This window comes from Chrysochloris asiatica, unplaced genomic scaffold (genome assembly GCF_000296735.1).
Source record: "Chrysochloris asiatica unplaced genomic scaffold, ChrAsi1.0 scaffold00139, whole genome shotgun sequence".
Lineage (NCBI taxonomy): Eukaryota > Metazoa > Chordata > Mammalia > Afrosoricida > Chrysochloridae > Chrysochloris > Chrysochloris asiatica.
The window spans coordinates 8382952-8400859 of record NW_006408657.1 but is presented as its reverse complement, the minus strand read 5'-3'; the positions used below and the strand labels follow the sequence as shown (position 1 = coordinate 8400859).

At 35.7% G+C, this 17908-nt stretch overlaps 1 protein-coding gene across 1 annotated transcript in view; it reads right to left on the bottom strand.

Annotated features, from left to right (window-relative positions):
- LOC102822611 (chromosome unknown open reading frame, human CXorf30) overlaps window positions 1-17908 on the bottom strand; it is a 170223-nt gene that overhangs the window by 119945 nt on the left and 32370 nt on the right. Inside the window, exons 5-9 of the mRNA XM_006870158.1 lie at window positions 16332-16528; window positions 15184-15327; window positions 14094-14267; window positions 10202-10313; window positions 3333-3452 (exon numbers count right to left, since the gene is read on the bottom strand). Of these exons, the coding sequence (XP_006870220.1) occupies window positions 3333-3452; window positions 10202-10313; window positions 14094-14267; window positions 15184-15327; window positions 16332-16528 (747 nt within the window). The remainder of the gene's footprint in view (window positions 1-3332; window positions 3453-10201; window positions 10314-14093; window positions 14268-15183; window positions 15328-16331; window positions 16529-17908) is intronic.

Genomic DNA, 17908 nt, shown 5'->3' with positions numbered 1-17908 from the left:
AACACCAGAGATGCAGGCAGAGATGGGGACATGGAGAGAGGGAGCAGCTGAGGACTCTAGATTCATGGAAAGTGAGGGACTGAGAGATGGCAGCCAGGAGGCAGACTTGCAGAATGTGCCCTTTGGTGGTGTAAATGATTATATATGCCTAAGTGTTTTTTGTTTTGTTTAAAAACAAACAAACAAACAACAACAACAAAACAGCCAAAGTGAATAGAGAGAAATATTGTTAACTGATGGTACATGCATGGGATTATAAGCATTGAATGAAACAAGATGTATGATTTGTTGAATGTAAAACTGATGATCTGCCCTGTAAACTTTTACTCAATCCACAATAAAAACTTTAAAAAAAAAAAGTGACTTCTTCAAATCAGAAACCAAAGTTCTTAAGTTGGTTTAAACCAACTTTGCAGTCCAGCACATTAACCCACAGTGCCACATGAGGACTTCTCATACAGATTACAGCCTTGGAAACCCTTTGAGGGGAAATTCTACTCTGTACTTAGAATTTCTGAGTTGGGAAACACACAACAATAATAAATAAATCATTCACTAACCCCACCCTGGAGAGTACAGTGGCTCTACATGATAAGCACTGGATAAGCACTGGTCGGCGGTTCAAGCTCACCAGCTGCTCCTCAGAAACCCTATACAGGTCACTATGGGTCAGAACAGACTTGATGACACTTAACAACAACAACAATCTGTATGGAAGTAAACTGCCACAAGTTTCTCCCATAGAGCCACTGGTGGGTTCAAACTGCTTACCTTTCAGTTAGCAGCTGAGTGTTTAACCATTGTGCCACCAAGGCTATAGTATTTATTAATTAGAAACTAATAAAAATGGATAAAATGTTGCCATGTAACTTTTATTACTTAACTACAAACCTTAAAAGGTCTCTGAGTGGTACAGTTTGCATGTGAGTGGTAACTGAAAGGCTGGTGGTTCGAACCCACCCAGGAACACTACAAAGAAAAAGGCCTGGTGATCTGCTTCTATACATATGATAGACAAGAAAATCTTAAAGAACCAGTCTACTCTGTGATACATAGAATTATCAGGAGTCGGAATTGGCTCAGTGGCATACAAGAAGCCTTCAACATTTTATGGCACTTTCCAATTATAAATCAATGACATTTACTAGACCATTTTGAGAAATTCCTGAAAAGTGCAAAAAATACTAAAATCAACCATAATCTCATAACTAAAAGAAAAATAACATAACATTTGTTGTATAAATGTCCATTTGTAATATATAATAAATATGCATATAGGTATAGATACATATGTTGTTGTTGTTGTTGTTAAGTGCCGTCGAGTTGGTTCCGATCCATAGCGACCCTGTATAGATTTTCTGAAGAGCAGCTGGTGGGTTTGAACCACCGAACTTGCTGTTCAAATTGACTTTGCAGTACAGCGTGTTATCCTGCAATGTTACATTAGGACTCCATATACATATATGCACTAGGATTTAATTAATGAATATTGTTGTTGCTAAATTCCATCAAGTAGGTTCCGATTCATAGTGACCCTGTATAGTGTTCCCTAGGAGCAGCTGTTGAGTTTGAACCACTGACCTTGTGATCCAGTTCATTATCCTACAGCAGCACACCAGGCATATGTATATATGTGCCTATGAATATACAAATACATACTATCCAGAAAATACTTGGTATTAAAATGTTTTCATTTCAATTATTCAACATAATAGACCATATAAGGAACAATCATGTATGAAAATATCCATGCATATCTCTGAATATTTCATTTAACAAATTCATAGATTGAATCAGTGGATCAAATTTTTAAAGCTTTATATATATCATAATTCATTGTTCTTCAAAAATGTTATATCAATTCAAATTCCCATTGCATGCATGAGATGGCCTCTTTTGACCTGACTCTCATTACAACTGAATATTCTATTTTCATATTCCCTCATTGTCAGGTTAAATTTTTTTTATTTTTAATTTAGTTGTCATTTTCACTTCATGGAATAAAGGAAAGTTAGAGGTGTTCTTACTGTTTAATTTGTTGGTTCCTGATTTTGTTCAATTTTCTTTGGGATTATTGTCTTGCATGGATTTAAAACAAACTTCACAGATTGAAAATTCGATTATTTGGCTATCACAGAGTTTGCATATTTGTTCTACGTAAATTCTTTAAAATATTATGAGTTTCAAATTCAGTTTTAAATTTTTAATATATCCAGTAGTACTAATATTTTCCTTTACACTTTGTTTCCTTTCGTTTTCTCAAAGAAAGATCTTCTCTACCATAGGATCAAATAAACTTGCTTGTACATTTTTCTAGTGCTTTTGTGCTTTTCATTTTTTTATATTTAGCTATTTAATTCATCAGGTTAATTGGTACATAGTATGGGATTATGTAACTTCATTTTGTTCAATCAAATAGTCAATAAATGATGTCAATCACTTGCTCTTTTTCATTAATTTCATGTCACTTTTAGTTCATATTTTTTATTATTATGTTTCTTTCTGGGTTTTCATTCTGTTCCACTGACCTCTGGCTTTTAGATATCTGCTAATAATAAACATGCTCTTTGAAAAGAAATCCTACTTTTAGAAACATAGAAATTTTAGATTTCAAATTTTAGAAATTTATAGAAATAAAAGTCCCACCATGTAATGTTATTTATTGTAATTACTTTGTACTTACTTGAAAACAAATGGCCATCTGGATGGGCACAGTTGAAAAACTGAACACATTAATCTTACAGCATATTATGTGAGTTTTTATAGAGTGACTTATCTATCAATCGGCATACAAATCTGTTTCTTTTTAAGTGTGTATCTATTTCTATTAACCTGTAGGAGTTATCCAGAAGTATAAATCACAATTTTATTTGGCTTATTTTTTAACTCCAAGGCCTCACCCTGTTTGCCTTACAAAAACTGTCTCCTACAATTTCAGTTTGATGGCATCTTGCCCCCTGTGTGGCCCTACATTGAGTTGTGCTGTGGCGTCCTCTCCGGAAACTATAAGTAATTAATGAGTAAAGAAATTCCATTTGTTTACTGATCTTCCTGAGTGAGTCTTACTTTTTGCCCAACTTGACAGACCATCAAAGACATCTACAGAACATTTTGGGTCAAAATTAATACATATATAGATGGTAATAGCAATAGAATTTCAGAAAGTAAACTATCTAAAGTTAATTCTGAAATAATACAATAACATTTTTACAAATGCTTGCAAATGACATTTGGCTATGTATTATACATGTAAAGTATCTAGGTCATTTAAAATGGACAGATGATGAGAGTTGACACAGATTGACCATGAAACTCCATAATAGTAAACTTACCTGGCTTTTCTTCAACATGTTTGGATAGCTCTAATAATGATTTCTCAGTGGAATCGTCTGGGTCTGTTTTTTTCTGAGAATCAACTTCTTTTTGGCTTTGAACATTAAATGTAACTGCACCTACAAAACATAGGTAAGACATTTCAGATTAACTAAGCCTTAGTTTCCTGAAATGAAAGCTTAGTCTCAGTTATTAAAGTTACTCCTGTCTTGTCGATTGAATTGTGCCATCATCCCTTCCAGTATGTGTTGAATTCCTTTGTTCTGTTTATGAAGTCATAGCAGTGTAGGTTTGACCCTAAACCTAATTACTTCTGAGTTATAAAAAGACCAAAGTTGACACAGAGACACACCCACAGGAGAAAACAGATGTCATGTGAGGGTGTCTACAAGTAACCAAGAAAAGCCAGGGAACTAAGAAACTCCTGGGTCTACTGACAAGGAAGGAATCGATACAATCAAGACTTTGATTAGGACTTTTAGTCTCCAGAACTGTGAGATAATAAAAGCCCATTCGTTAAAGCCATCCATTTGTGGTTTTTGTGTTATAGTAGCACTAGCAAACAAAGACACCTGGCTTGAAACTAATAAATATTAAGTCAAACACAAATTCCTGGTGTTCATTTCAGAATTACAGTCAATGGTGGTATAGCACAATAGAAGACAAAATTTAAGGAAATATTTTCAAAATATTCATCAAAATTATAATTTTAAGAATTTGTAATAATTAAGAAGAAGGGGTAAATAATAGAACTTAAGCAATCATTCTTTTGTTTTCGACAGCACTTAATAACAATAATACTTTGTGACTGAATTGGGATAGCTTTTGTATTTTATTAACTCTAAAGACAATTAGTACTGAAATTAAATTATAAAACTTAAGCAATCATTCTTTTGTTTTCCTATTTGATTATCATTATCCTATTAAGTCACTTAAAATATATTTGTTTTGTTATCTATTGTTTTTAAGTGCTGTGGAGTGGATACTGACCCATAGCGACCCTATATAGGGTTTCCAAGGAGCAGCTGGTGAGCTTGAACTACCCACCTTGCAGTTCACGTGACTTTGCAGTCTGACGCATTAGCCCACATTGCCACACCAGGTATACTAATATCCCAACTATGAATTTTCTTTTAAACATTTAATATGGAAAACACTAAAAAAAATTATAAAATTATCAGTGTTAAAAATTGGCACATTCTATCATCTTTGTTATATTAAAATTGTCTTATAAAAGACAAGCATTAATTTTTAAATTGAAGCTAATTAAATACATGTATGGAAGTAATTCAGCAGTTTTGCCAAGCTCTCAATACCAGGCTTCCAAAATAGAGTTCTGTATACTGAACCACATATCCCCAGCTATGAAACATAATCAAACAGTTTATATTAAGGCCTACCAAGACTTTGTGTAGAACTCCTGGTGTAGCACTGTGGGTTAATGCACTGGACTACAAGGTCGACTTGAACAGCAAGGTCAGCGGTTCAAACTCACCAGCCACTCCTTGGAAACCCTATATGGGGTCGCTGTGGGTCAGAATCCACTCGACAGCACTTAATAACAATAATACTTTGTGACTGAATTGGGATAGCTTTTGTATTTTATTAACTCTAAAGACAATTAGTACTGAAATTAAACACTAAAATTGTCTTAGTTTTCACTGGATAATAAACATCTCCTCCAGTAGAAGAAATTGGGTATGTAATTAAAGGAAATATAATTTAAAGAATGGGTATGTTATTTAAGGAAATATAATTTTTAGAAGCACAGTCTCCTTGGAGAGAGATCTTGAAGTAAATTTGCCTTGCAACATTATAATAGTTGTAAGATCAGCTTGAAATAAAATATAAAAGTACACACAAAGCACTTGGTCCAAAGCACAGAACCAGCACTCAATAATGGAACTTCATTGATATTCCCATTATTCATGTTTAGGGATTGCCCTAAACAACAACAAAACAATGTTTACACATTTCTCACAGGAGGACAGATTTCTAAGAAAATAAATCCCTAATGTAAAAATGATATTTTCACTGGTGTGTTTGGATGAGCAATACAGGTATTTCAGGTGTTTACAGGATGTTGAAGATGACGTCTCCCAAACGTGTAAACAAAAGTCCTTAAAGATGTAACTGTAGACCCATTCTGTCCAATATGGTAGCCACTTGCCACATATAAGGAGCCCTGAGTCATAGTGGATTATGAGCTGGGTTGCTAACCATAAGGTCAGTAGTTCAAATCTACCCGTATTTCCATGGGAGAAAGATGAGACTTTCTGCACCCATAAAGATTTGCAACCTTAGAAACCCTGTACAGGGTTGCTGTAAGTCAGGAGCGACTCAGTCACACACAACAATGTGACTATATAAACATGTAAAATGCTACTAGTTTGAATTGAGCTGTGCTGTGTGAAATACATACCATATTTTAAAGATTTAGAACAAAAAAATAAAATGTACTATTAATAGTTTTATGTTCATTGTATATGTGGTGTTAACCGCAAGGTTGGTGGTTCAAACCCACCAACCTTTCCTTGGAAACCCTATACAGGGTCGTTATGAGTAGGAACTGACTTGACAGCACTTAACAACAACAACATCCAACTAAAATGTATTATTTAAATTAATTTTACCTGCTACAAATTTTAATTACATATGTGTATTGCATTTCATTTTTATTGAAAGTGTTCTTTTAGACAAATCAGTTTTAATCATTTGCATTTTTATATCCATGCAAATGTTCTATAATGACTACCAACCTGAAACACTCCCCATTAGTAAGTCATAAAATCATTTTAGTAATAATCGTAAGCATTCTTAAAGAATAAAATCGAATAAGAAAGAATAGAGCTGAATGTACTAGATAGAATATAGCCAGGGTTGTCCAGTAGAGATTTCTAAAATAATGAGAAATGTTAATGATTTCACTATTTAATATAATATTCACTAATGTAGTGGTTACGAATTGGGCTGCAAACCTTAAGGTCAGCGGTTCGAAACTACCAGCCGCTCCGCGGGAGAAAGATGAGGCTTTCTACTCCCGTAAAGATTTACACCCTCGGAAACCCTGTACAGGGTCACGATGGGTCGGAACCGACTCGATGGCACTTAACAACAACAACAACAACAAATAACGTGGGACTATTTAAATTTTGTTGTTGCTGTTATCAAGTGCTGTCGATTTGGGTCTGACTTACAGCAACCCTGTATAGGGTTTCTAAGGAGCAGCTAGTGGGTTTGTCCAGTGCTGATCTTAATCGTAAGTAATTTTAATTAATTTTCATTAGAATGGCTATTCATGGCTTGTTGTTAAGTACGATGGAGTCAGTTCTGACTCATAGTGACCCTGCACAGGGTTTCCGAGGCTGTAAATCTATATGGGAGCAGAAAGCCTAATCTTTCTCCTGGGGAATGGCTGGTAGTTTCAAACTGCCGATCTTGAGGTTAGCAGCCCAATTCGTAGCCACTACGCTACCAGGCTAGTGGCTATAATATTGTAGTTGTAGGCAGTAAACTCCCAAAGAACATCCCATGTAGTAAATGCCCCACCCAAAACCTCACTGCTGTCTAGTCAATTCCAAGACTAGAAATCTTTACCAGTGCAGACAGTCTCGTCTTTCTTCCATGGAGCGGCTGCTGGGTTTGAACCACCAACCGTATAGTTAGCAGCTCAATGCCTAACCTACAATGCCACCAGGGCTCTAAACTTCAATTAAATCCTTTGTCAACAAGTGATTCTGACTCATAGAGACAGCACAGAACAGAGTAGAACTACATCACAGGGTTTTCTAGACTGAAGACTTGATGGAAGTGGACTGCTTATACCTTCTTCCTATTGAACAGCTGGGAAGTTTGAACAGCAGATATTTCAGCAAACAGTTGTGGGCTTAACAACTGTACAACCAGGGCTCCTCTCCATACTTATGGTGGTGGTGATATCCTATGGAGTTGGTTCCAATTCTTAATAATCCTGGGTAGGATTTCATAGTCTGTAAATCTTTACGGGAGCAGAAAGCCTGATCTTTCTCCCACAGAACAGCTAGTATTTTCACACTAATCTACCAGAGCTCCTTTTCCCTAATTATAGGCCCTCAGTAAATACTTATTGAATACCTAATAATATAATTGAAAATGAACACAAACAAAAAAATATTTTAAAGATCACTCATATTTTAAAGACACACATTCTTATATACACACTTTCATCCACACAAATTGGAAAATTCCTTCTTAGATGTGAAAATTTTATAGTTTAGCTTTCTGTGATTTCAGATTAGTTAACAGATGCTCAGAAACAATTACATTTACACTGTTTGAAAATACTGTAGACGTTTTCCAATGGTAATATCAATAAAAATGGAATTAGTCCTCTTAGCAACCTCAATTTTTCTAACACATAATGGCCATATTAATTCAACTATAAAGGGCTACCCCGGAAAGAGTTACCATGATTATGTCTTGCAAATGTTTTTCAAAATTAGGAAGCCTTCAAAACCTCTTGTGTAGCCAGTAACATTTACCTAATTCATCCTTACTTAGTAGTCTCCCCAGAGTTGCCCAAATTCCTTCTAAAACCTTTTAAACCAACATAGAAAAGGAGCCTGCCACTGATCTGTGCACATATACATTGAAATTTCATAGGCTCACAAACTCTGAGAAATCATTGTTGTTGTTGCTGTTAGGTGCCATCGAGTCGGTACCGACTCATAGCGACTTTATGCACAGCAGAACGAAACACTGCCTGGACCAACCTCACTACTGTTGCCACGCTTAAATCCATTGATGCTAACCAACAGAACCAACAGATAAATCATTAACAAGATTAATTATACAAAGGAAAGACATATCCAATGTACTTAATTATTTTTAAGTACATCTGAGTAGCATTAAGATGAGAGAAATAGCAAAGTAGGAAAATAACAAAAAGAAGTAGAGAAAAAAATAGCAAAGTAGGAAACAGCAAAGTATTCATTGAGCAGAGATTTCCTATAAGGTGTTTATTAGCAGTCCTAATCTAACACTGTTTCACAGTTCAAGATGCCTTTTATATTTCCCTCCTAACTGAACTTTCTGCCTTTTATAGAACAGGAAAGTGACTTTTACTGTGTTTCACAAGGGGAAAAAATTTTGCCAATTCAAAATGAATTGTTTCCTTTTACCAAAAAAAAAAAAAAAAGTCAAAACTCTAAAACTAAAGGAAATTCATCACTTACTACCATTGATGATGGAAATTAAAACAGAAATTTATGTAGATTTAAATTAAGCCGTACTACCACTTAACAGCAATAGACTCACTTTAACTCAAAACCTACCTACCACATGAAGGACCCTTAATGGGATTTGCAAAGTGAGAAGTCTAAACAGAGAAGATAAGTTTTCAGAAGATAGAAATTACTCTTACTGTGGTGAAACTTGAAGTCATGCATAATAGTAATAATCGGGTTATCGAGATCTGTTTTTTTTGTTGTTGTTGTTGTTGTTAAGTGCCATTGAGTCGAGTTCAACTCACAGCGACCCTAAGTATAGGGTTTCTGAAGAGCAGCTGGTGGGTTTAAACCACTGACCTTGTGGTTAGCAGTCCAGTGCTTATGCTAGGTCAAGTTTACCATTTTGGTTTTCCCCTTCTGTTGCTAAAAGCACTGTACCCATCCACTTTCTCAGCACTATCTTCTTTGCATCAGTTCTCTATACTCACTATGCTAGGCATAGACCCTCTCCTCACACAAATTTTTTTATAAGTTTTTATTATGAATTGAGTGATAGTTTACATGGGAGAGCATCAGCTTTACATTCACCCTATCGTATTTCATTTCATTGCAATGACTTCAATCCCCTCCATGCATCATCATTTAACAGCATTTGCTTCCAATCCCTCTGTTGTTTTTTTGTTTTTTGGATGTACACAGAAGCAGTCAGGAATATATAACCATTCAAATAACCAAAGGGTATACCCTGTATGCCAGCTCACACATTTTTTGATGAGGTAAGTGGGGATGAGCACAGCATCGTTACTAGGTGTATGATCGCCACACTTCTACGTTGTATCCAAGGATGGTGGTGTAATGGCTGCTAACGGAAAGGGTGATGGTTAGAACCCAGCAGCTGCTCCGCAGGTGAAAAATGTGGCAATTTGTTTTCGAAAATATTTGCAACCTTGGAAACTAATGGGGCAGTTCTACTCTGTCCTTTTAGGGTTGCTATTGAGTTGAAATTGACTTGGTTCTTTGGATGTTGCCTCCAATTTTGTACATTATTATCATTTCTTGAGCAGAGTCCAAATACCAATGGAGAATTTAGTTATTTCTAAAACAAGGTAATTTATTTTGGTTATTATTCACAGACTCTGAATTCTTATTCTTACTATTCCATCCCTTCAAAAACTTGGAGGAACACCTTTATTCTTCGCAAAGCAAGTGACTCTCTCTGTTCAGGCACTGTCAGGATAATTTATATAAACAAATGTTTTGTTAGAGACAAACTTCACTCATATCAACGTCTCTAACCTAAATCTCATATATCAATTGGGTACATTTAAAGCTTTTGAAAATAAAATTCATCCCTGTAGACAGGTATTATTATAGTGTGCTGTTGGGACCATAAATTGGTACAATTATTTATAAGCATCTATCACAATTTAAATGTAAGTACTCTTAATTAAATATTTCCACTTCTGAGAATTTATCCCCAAAATGAAATAAGTAATCAAGAAAATATAGCCGTAGACATAAAATAAATGTTTCAAAGATCTGATTATTTACAAACTAATGGTTGTAAGGCTACAGTGAATTTCCCACCCATATTACTTCCCAAGATATTTTAGTCCTAACGTGGTAGCTAGTTATGAATATTTTATTAATGATTGTGATACCTTTGAATATACCACGTTTCCAAGGAGCTACGTGTAGAACATATGGAACTTCAGTTTTAGAATTTAAGCAGACAGTTGGATTTCCCCACACCATTGGAAGATCTGAAGTTACCTAAAAAAGATAATTTAATAACAAGAGTTAATTAGCTAAATTATATTAAATTTGAAATTTATTTAATACTTCCAATGAAACTATTCACTTTTAGATTACTTGTTGTTGTTGTTAAGTGTCATTGAGTTGGTTTTGACTCATAGCAACCCTGCATAAGGTTTCTAAGCAGCTACTGGTGGATTTGAACTGCCACCTTTGCAGTTAGCAGTCCAGTGCTTATCCTATGGCACCACACCAAGATTCCTTTAGATTACTAGAAAGCAAGGAAAATGCTTTAGTAGGAGAACAATCTGAGCAGAGACCTACGAAGCAACAGAAAAAGAGAAATAATGACTTACAAAAAGAATCAATGCTTATTGTTTCAATGCTTTAAAGAGCTGAAAAATTTTATATACCATCTATAACAATTTGATGGATAAAACATTTCAATGAATTTCTATATCAATATAAAATATAATATAAAATCATATGAGTTGGCTTTGAGCACACACACACACACACACACACACACAAACATTGCTGTTGAGTTTATTTCTACTTCTGACGACACAGTTTGTACTTAGCCTAATGATTAAGCTCTCAGTTGCTAACCAAATCCACAAGTCACACATCTTGAAAAAAGATCTGGTTGAAGTTTATAACCTACTACTCTGTCCTATAAGGAGCTCTGGTAGCGTAGTGGTTACGAATTGGGCTGCGAACCTTAAGGTCAGCGGTTCGAAACTACCAGCCGCTCCGCGGGAGAAAGATGAGGCTTTCTACTCCCATAAAGATTTACACCCTCGGAAATCCTGTACAGGGTCACTATGGGTCGGAACCGACTCGACGGCACTTAACAACAACAACAACAACAACTCTGTCCTATAGGGGCACAATGACTCGGAATCAACAGCTAACCTAGAGGCTGGTGGTTCAAACCCACCCAGCGGCATCAATGAAAAAAATCCTGGTGATCTGCTGATATAAAAATTATACCTAAAACAACTCTTTGGAGCTCAGTGCTACTCTGTAACACACGAGGTCACCACGAGTCCATTTAGCCACAAGTCTGGTTAAATCCAGCTTTCTGTTTATAAAAGGCAACCAGTGATCCATGTCTCCATGCATTGCCTTATTCTGGACATTTGCTAGAAATGAACTCACATAGTATGTCTATCTTTTGTGCTTGACTTCTCACATTAGCATCTGTTCAAGGCTCATGCATGACACAGTATGCACCTCTTTATTGCTGAATAATATTCCATTGCGATATCTTACATTTTGTATACACATTCATAAGTGGTAGGTATTTGAATTGTTTCTATTTTTTACTATTATTGAATAAGGCTTCTATGAAAATTCATGTACAAAGTATTGTGTGGACAAAGAATTTACTTTCCTTTGGATATATACCTAAGAGTGAAATCAGTAGGGTAAACTTGATGTGTACCCTTCTGAGGAGCTGCCATATGGTTTTTGAAAATATTTACACCACTTTTATCTCGCACCAGAAACATATGAAGGCTTCTATAACTCTGTATGTTCTCCCTAAATTTTCATTGTCTTTTTCATTTCAACAACAACAACAAACTAGGATTGAGGATCGACTGGAACAAAAAAAAATGAGGAGTATCAAATACAAAACTTCATAAAACTAAAGATACATGTAAGTCTGAACTTCTTCACATTGCCACTAGTACTCACACTGGTAAATGATAAATGATAGTACTGGATTTTGAAATTTTGTTGTTTCAGTTGCCTTGTTGTTGTTGTTGTTAAGTGCCGTCTAGTCGGTTCCGACCCATAGCAACCCTGTACAGGGTTTCCGAGGGTGTAAATCTTTACGGGAGTAGAAAGCCTCATCTTTCTCCCACGGAGCGGCTGGTAGTTTCGAACTGCTGACCTTAAGGTTCGCAGCCCTATTCGTAACCACTACGCTACCAGAGCTCCTTATATGCATGCAAAAGCTGAACAATGAATAAGGAAGATCAAAGAAGGATTAATGCCTTAGAACTGAGGGCAGTCTGAAGAAAGAACTAATCTGTCTTGCCACAATGCTCCCTAGGAGTGAGGATGGTGACATTTCATCTCATATACTTTGGACATGCTATCAGTAAGGACCAGTTCTCGGAGGACACCATGCTTGGTAAGGTAGAAGGTTAGCGAAAAAGAGAAAGAAAGCCCCTCAACAAGATAGACCGACACAGTATTTGCAACAATGGATTCAAACATAGCAAAACTTGTGAGGCTGGAGCAGGACTGGGTTGTTTTGTTGTATTCTACAGGGTAGCTATGAATTGGTACAACAGATTTTGCATTAAAATTTACAGCTGTTTCTAAATTTCTCGAAAAAGTAGTTTATAATTATGCAAAAGATCTTCCAGTGAACATATATATACGACTCAAATCAGTGAATTTTAAAATGTTTTATGATTATGCACCAATACTTTGATGCAGAACTTGGTTAGTACTAGCTCAATTTTATAATTGAGAGGAAATATAAAAATTGTTGAACTAATAAGCAGAATGATAGACATTACCTTATGTGATGTGGTGGTGAACCTTAAAGAAATCAAGGTGCTAGCAGATCTGAATAGAGTGACTTCACAGCTAAATGACAACTCCATTTTAAAATAAGATTTTCATTTTTACCTGTCTAAAGAAAAATCAGCCTTTTTCCTGTCAGAGTGTTACAGGTAGAATAACAGAGAAGACATGAATCAGATTCTCTGGCCTAGGTGAAGAATTATTTAGCATTTCTTAAAATCTCTATCTTAATTGCTCCTTGAATCAGTCACCAAGTGAATTTGTCTGAGCAATCCTTATTTCCCCTTAGCTAGATCAGCGGCAGCAAAGGATTCAAATGTAGCAACGATTATATGGATGGTGCAAGACCCAGCAGTGTTTCATTCTATTGTGCATAGACTCCCTACGTATCACTACGGAGTCAATGGCACCTAACATCAACAAGGTAAGTAAGGTTTTGCATTTCAGATACTTCAGATTAGAGTTGATTCAACCTTATCTTCTTAACCAAATATATCAGCTTTCTGTTTCAAGGATTTCAACTGGAATTTACTGAATCTACGTTCAATCACATGACTCCTACATAAAAAATGTTGACATAGTGCACCTTAAAAATGTTACTTCAGTCAAATTGTATCACGTAATAAGGAATTAACCTGAGGCACTGCAGGGAGTCCTGGTGTGTCACTGTGGGTTAATGCGCTGGACTGCAAAATTGGTTTAGTCGCAAGGTCGGCGGTTCACGCTCACCAGTCACGCTTCAAAAACTCTATACAGGGTCGCTATGGGTAGGAACCAACTTGATGGCACTTAACAACAACAACACTACAGGATAAGCACTGGGCTGCTAACTGCAGTTAGCAGTTCAAACCTACCAGCCACTCCTATAAATCCTATACAGGGTGGCTATGAGTCAGAACCAATTAGATAGCACTTAATAACAACAATAATTGTTGTGAAGAAAGTGGGCAATTTGACAACTCCTTGACAAATGTTTTCACATCTCCTGCACTTTGATGTGAAACCATTTCCCTTTGTTTCCTTTATCAAATAAAAACTGGCTGCTTCTCCTCCATGGTCCTCCATGGTCCTCCATTTCATGAAATTCAAGTATCCTTTCAATAAAAACTTTGGTTTAGTTTGCTAACAGGGTGTTACTTTAGTATTTCTACTAAGCAGTGGCACTGCTTCCCCTAATATCTTCAGAATGTCAAACGCTTCAATATACTCCTTCTAAAAACACTTTGATGATGCTAAAACAAAACAAAAACTTACCGTGTATGTCATGGCAGTCTTTGTAAAACTGGACAGCATAATGGTTTTATGAATTAAGTCTCCCACTTGGCAGTCTATAATGATGTGATCCAAGGCCTGAGGTTTTCTTCCAATTCCTCTTATATCAAAGATGTGCTGCATACCATCTACTTCATTTTGCACAATAACTTTGCCCTGTGACAAAGCAGTCAAATTTTAGCTGTATGGAAGTCTGTAGTTGGATGCCGAACAACCTCTCCTAGCCTTTTAATACAATAAACTGCAAGGAGGTGTTAGCCAATGACTTTTCCAGTTTGTGTATAAATGTTGTTATTGAATTAATAAAGATAAATTGGTAAAAGAGCTTTTTAGTCTCTTAAGTTTCTCTAAATTATGGAGTTTGTATAGGTATTCACATACATAGCAATTATATGTGTGTTTATGTCTTTGACAGAGAACTATGGCTTCTAAGAAAATGTTTTTCTGATGTATCGATTTGTTGAATGACTAGAACAAAAGAACCAATGATTTTACTTTTTTCTGCATGTGGTATAAAAGTGAGCTGGCTACAAATCTTGACAGCCAAAGGTATTGTGACTTTAAGAATTTTAATGCCTGAAGTTAGAACATGTACAAAATTTCTCAAGCAAGAGAGAATGCTAATTATTAAATTCATGTTAATTGTAACTTTTGTATAAAAACAAGTTTTATGTCATGAATTAAACATAGATTAATGTCCTAGAGGAGTCCTGGTGAGGCACTGTGGGATAAAGCACTGGACTGCAAGGTCAGTTTGAACCACAAGGTCTGTGGTTCAAACTCACCAGCCACTCCCTGGAAACCCTATACAGCATGGCTATGAGCTGGAACTAACTCAACAGCACTTAACCACACTAATAACAACAACATCCTGGCGTGCACTGTAGAATGAGCACTCGACTGCCAACCACGAGGTTGGCAGTTCAAACCCACAAGTCACTCCTTGGAAATCCTATACAGGTCTCTATGAATTACAATTGTCTAGATGGCATTTAACAACAACAGCAACAACAATGTCATACTAGTATCTACCAACATATTTACACTGGTAAAAGTATCAGTATGTTCATACCGTGATCTTACACTCCAAAATAGGTTTGAATGTGAGAGGATATTGCACAGTTTCTGCTGGGTCAATAAATAAAACAGGAGGTCCATAAAACCAATCTCCTTGTATAGTAACATGACATTTCCATTGTTTCATTGTATCATTAGTCTAAAGAATGAGAAAAGACAGTAGAAAAGCATCATATAGAAGGTGAATTACATAATAATTCTTGCTACTTTTAATGCAATTACATATTTCTAGTGTATCAAAAGGTTGATGGTTCAAACTCATCAGTCATTCCTCGGAAACCCTACACAGGTTCTCTATGAGTCACAACCAACTTCACAACACTTAACAACTGTACTTCTAGAGAGAATCCCCATTTGAAAGTATATTTGTTAAGAAAGATTACCAATAACTTGAACATAAAGCTAATGTATATCCATTCAGTGTCATAGGAACATTGCCTACTAGGCCCATGCATGTATCACTTAATATCTACGGACATGCTCCTTTTTTGGCTTATTCATTACTTTTAAAATAACAAATGGTTTTGGAGTATTCATTCTATTCCTAATTAGAATATGAGGTATTCTGCCTGTGAGTACAGTTCAGATTGCAAAGATAACGTCAGAACAACTTATCTGTGCTTTCAGTTGACTTTGTTAAATCATTAATAATCAAAACATACAAATAAGAACACTTTCTCTCATTCTAAAGCATTCGATGTTCCTTACAACTGCATTAGCTTTTTCTATGATGTATTGTAATAGGTAGCCAAACTGTAGCCAATCATTGTTCTCAGTGCCTATGATTCCATCTTAATCAAGTGATAATATCCTAACAAGATTTTGGGGCAGAGTGATCTGGTAACCCATAACTCAGCTTAGTGGAGATAGAAAGGAACAGCTCTGACTAGGAAATTTATGATGGGTTAAGAAAGTTCCAATTAATTTTTTAAACAAAGATATCCAGCAGAAGTGATTAATCAGGTGAATAGCATCATTTATATTCAGGAAGAAAACTCTAACATCAATTTAGAGAAGCAATTGGCAACAGATAATACAACTAGATATCTGTGATAGTTCAAGATGAGAAATTTGGAGCACATTAATTCAGACAGAGGTAGTAGAAAAGAAAATAATGTACCAAAATTATTTTTTTTTACTTACTATTGGGATGTTCTGGGTAAGGGGTTCAAATGCTGGCGTATCAAATTCAAAATTGGCTTCTGCTTTTTCATCATTTACCACACCTTCAATGTAATACACTCGAACATCAAATCTTGATGTCAACACAATTTTACAAGGATACCGTCCAGGATTTAGAGGAGCAAACCGTAAAGAAAATGTAACATATTCGTGGGCAGCTGTCAAAAAACAAAGAACAGTTAGGTTCTTAATGCTATAAAATTTTAAATTCATTTTACTAAAGGAATATTAATGCTATGGTACTAGTTAGAAGAGACTAGTTTAAACTGAAGTAACACACCATCCCAAAATTTCCAGGGCTTAATACACAAGTTTATTTCTCAATCACAGTACTTTGCGTGCATAGGTCAGATGATGATCTCCTTCAGAAAGTGACTGAGAGGCCAGGTTGTGAAAGACACCATTCTCTTGAAACTGCATCATCAGCAACAAGTTTTGGTTGAGAAGGCAGGGAAAGAGGAGTGGATAGAAGATTGCTCAAAAACATTGCACTTAATTGGCCCGAAACAGTCACTTGACTCTATGTAAATGAAAGGAGCCTGGGATATGAGAAGATATATGGAATACTTGGTAAGCATAACCATGTAACACTTTCATATGACTTAGAAGTGGACTGTCTCCATAGCAATTAAAATAACTTGTAACTTGACTATCAGAAAGAAATAATTTTATTCATGCTTAATACATAAGAGAAGCAGAAAGAGGTATGTCCAATTAAAACTTTTCATATAACCTGGAAAATGTAATAACCAGGTCATATGTGAAGTCTTAATCCACCAGCCTCTCCTTGGAAACACTATACAGGGTCGCTATGATTTGGAATCAACTTGATGGCACATAACAACAACAACATGATAATAGCTAGTTATCATTTTATACTGGACTGGTTACCTGCTCTATAGGTTATCTATGCTGGTCCTTTCCTTTCATATAATACCGTTTTTTCCTCTGAAGGTCATCATTTTCTGATCCCACACTGCTTCTATTCAATATTGTACTAAATATCTCAAGTAACACAGTAAAATTATACAATGAAAAAATATAGGAATTATAAAAGGAAATTTAAAAAAAGTAATTGATTAAAGACAAAATAATAGATTATAAGCAATATAGCTTTATAAGAGTCTTAAGTAGCACTGCAAAAATATTATTATATGTAAAAATGAACAACTTTACCATTTGTTAGCAAAATTAGAATACAATGTAATGGTAGAATATAATTCTATGCTAATTTTTTAAATTCTATAAGGTGCCTAGAAATATGCCTACTATTGTGTGTGTGGGGGGGGGAAGAAACCCTACCTTCAAATATACATATATATATAAAGGAGCTCTGGTAGCATAGTGGTTACGAATCGGGCTGAGAACCTTAAGGCCAGCAGTTCGAAACTACCAGCCGCTCCGTGGAAGAGGAGGCGTTCTGCTCCCGTAAAGATTTACAGCCTCGCTGTACAGGGTCGCTATAGGTCGGAACCAACTCGACGGCACTTAACAACAACAACATAATATATATTTGTTGTTGTTGTTAAGTGCCGTCG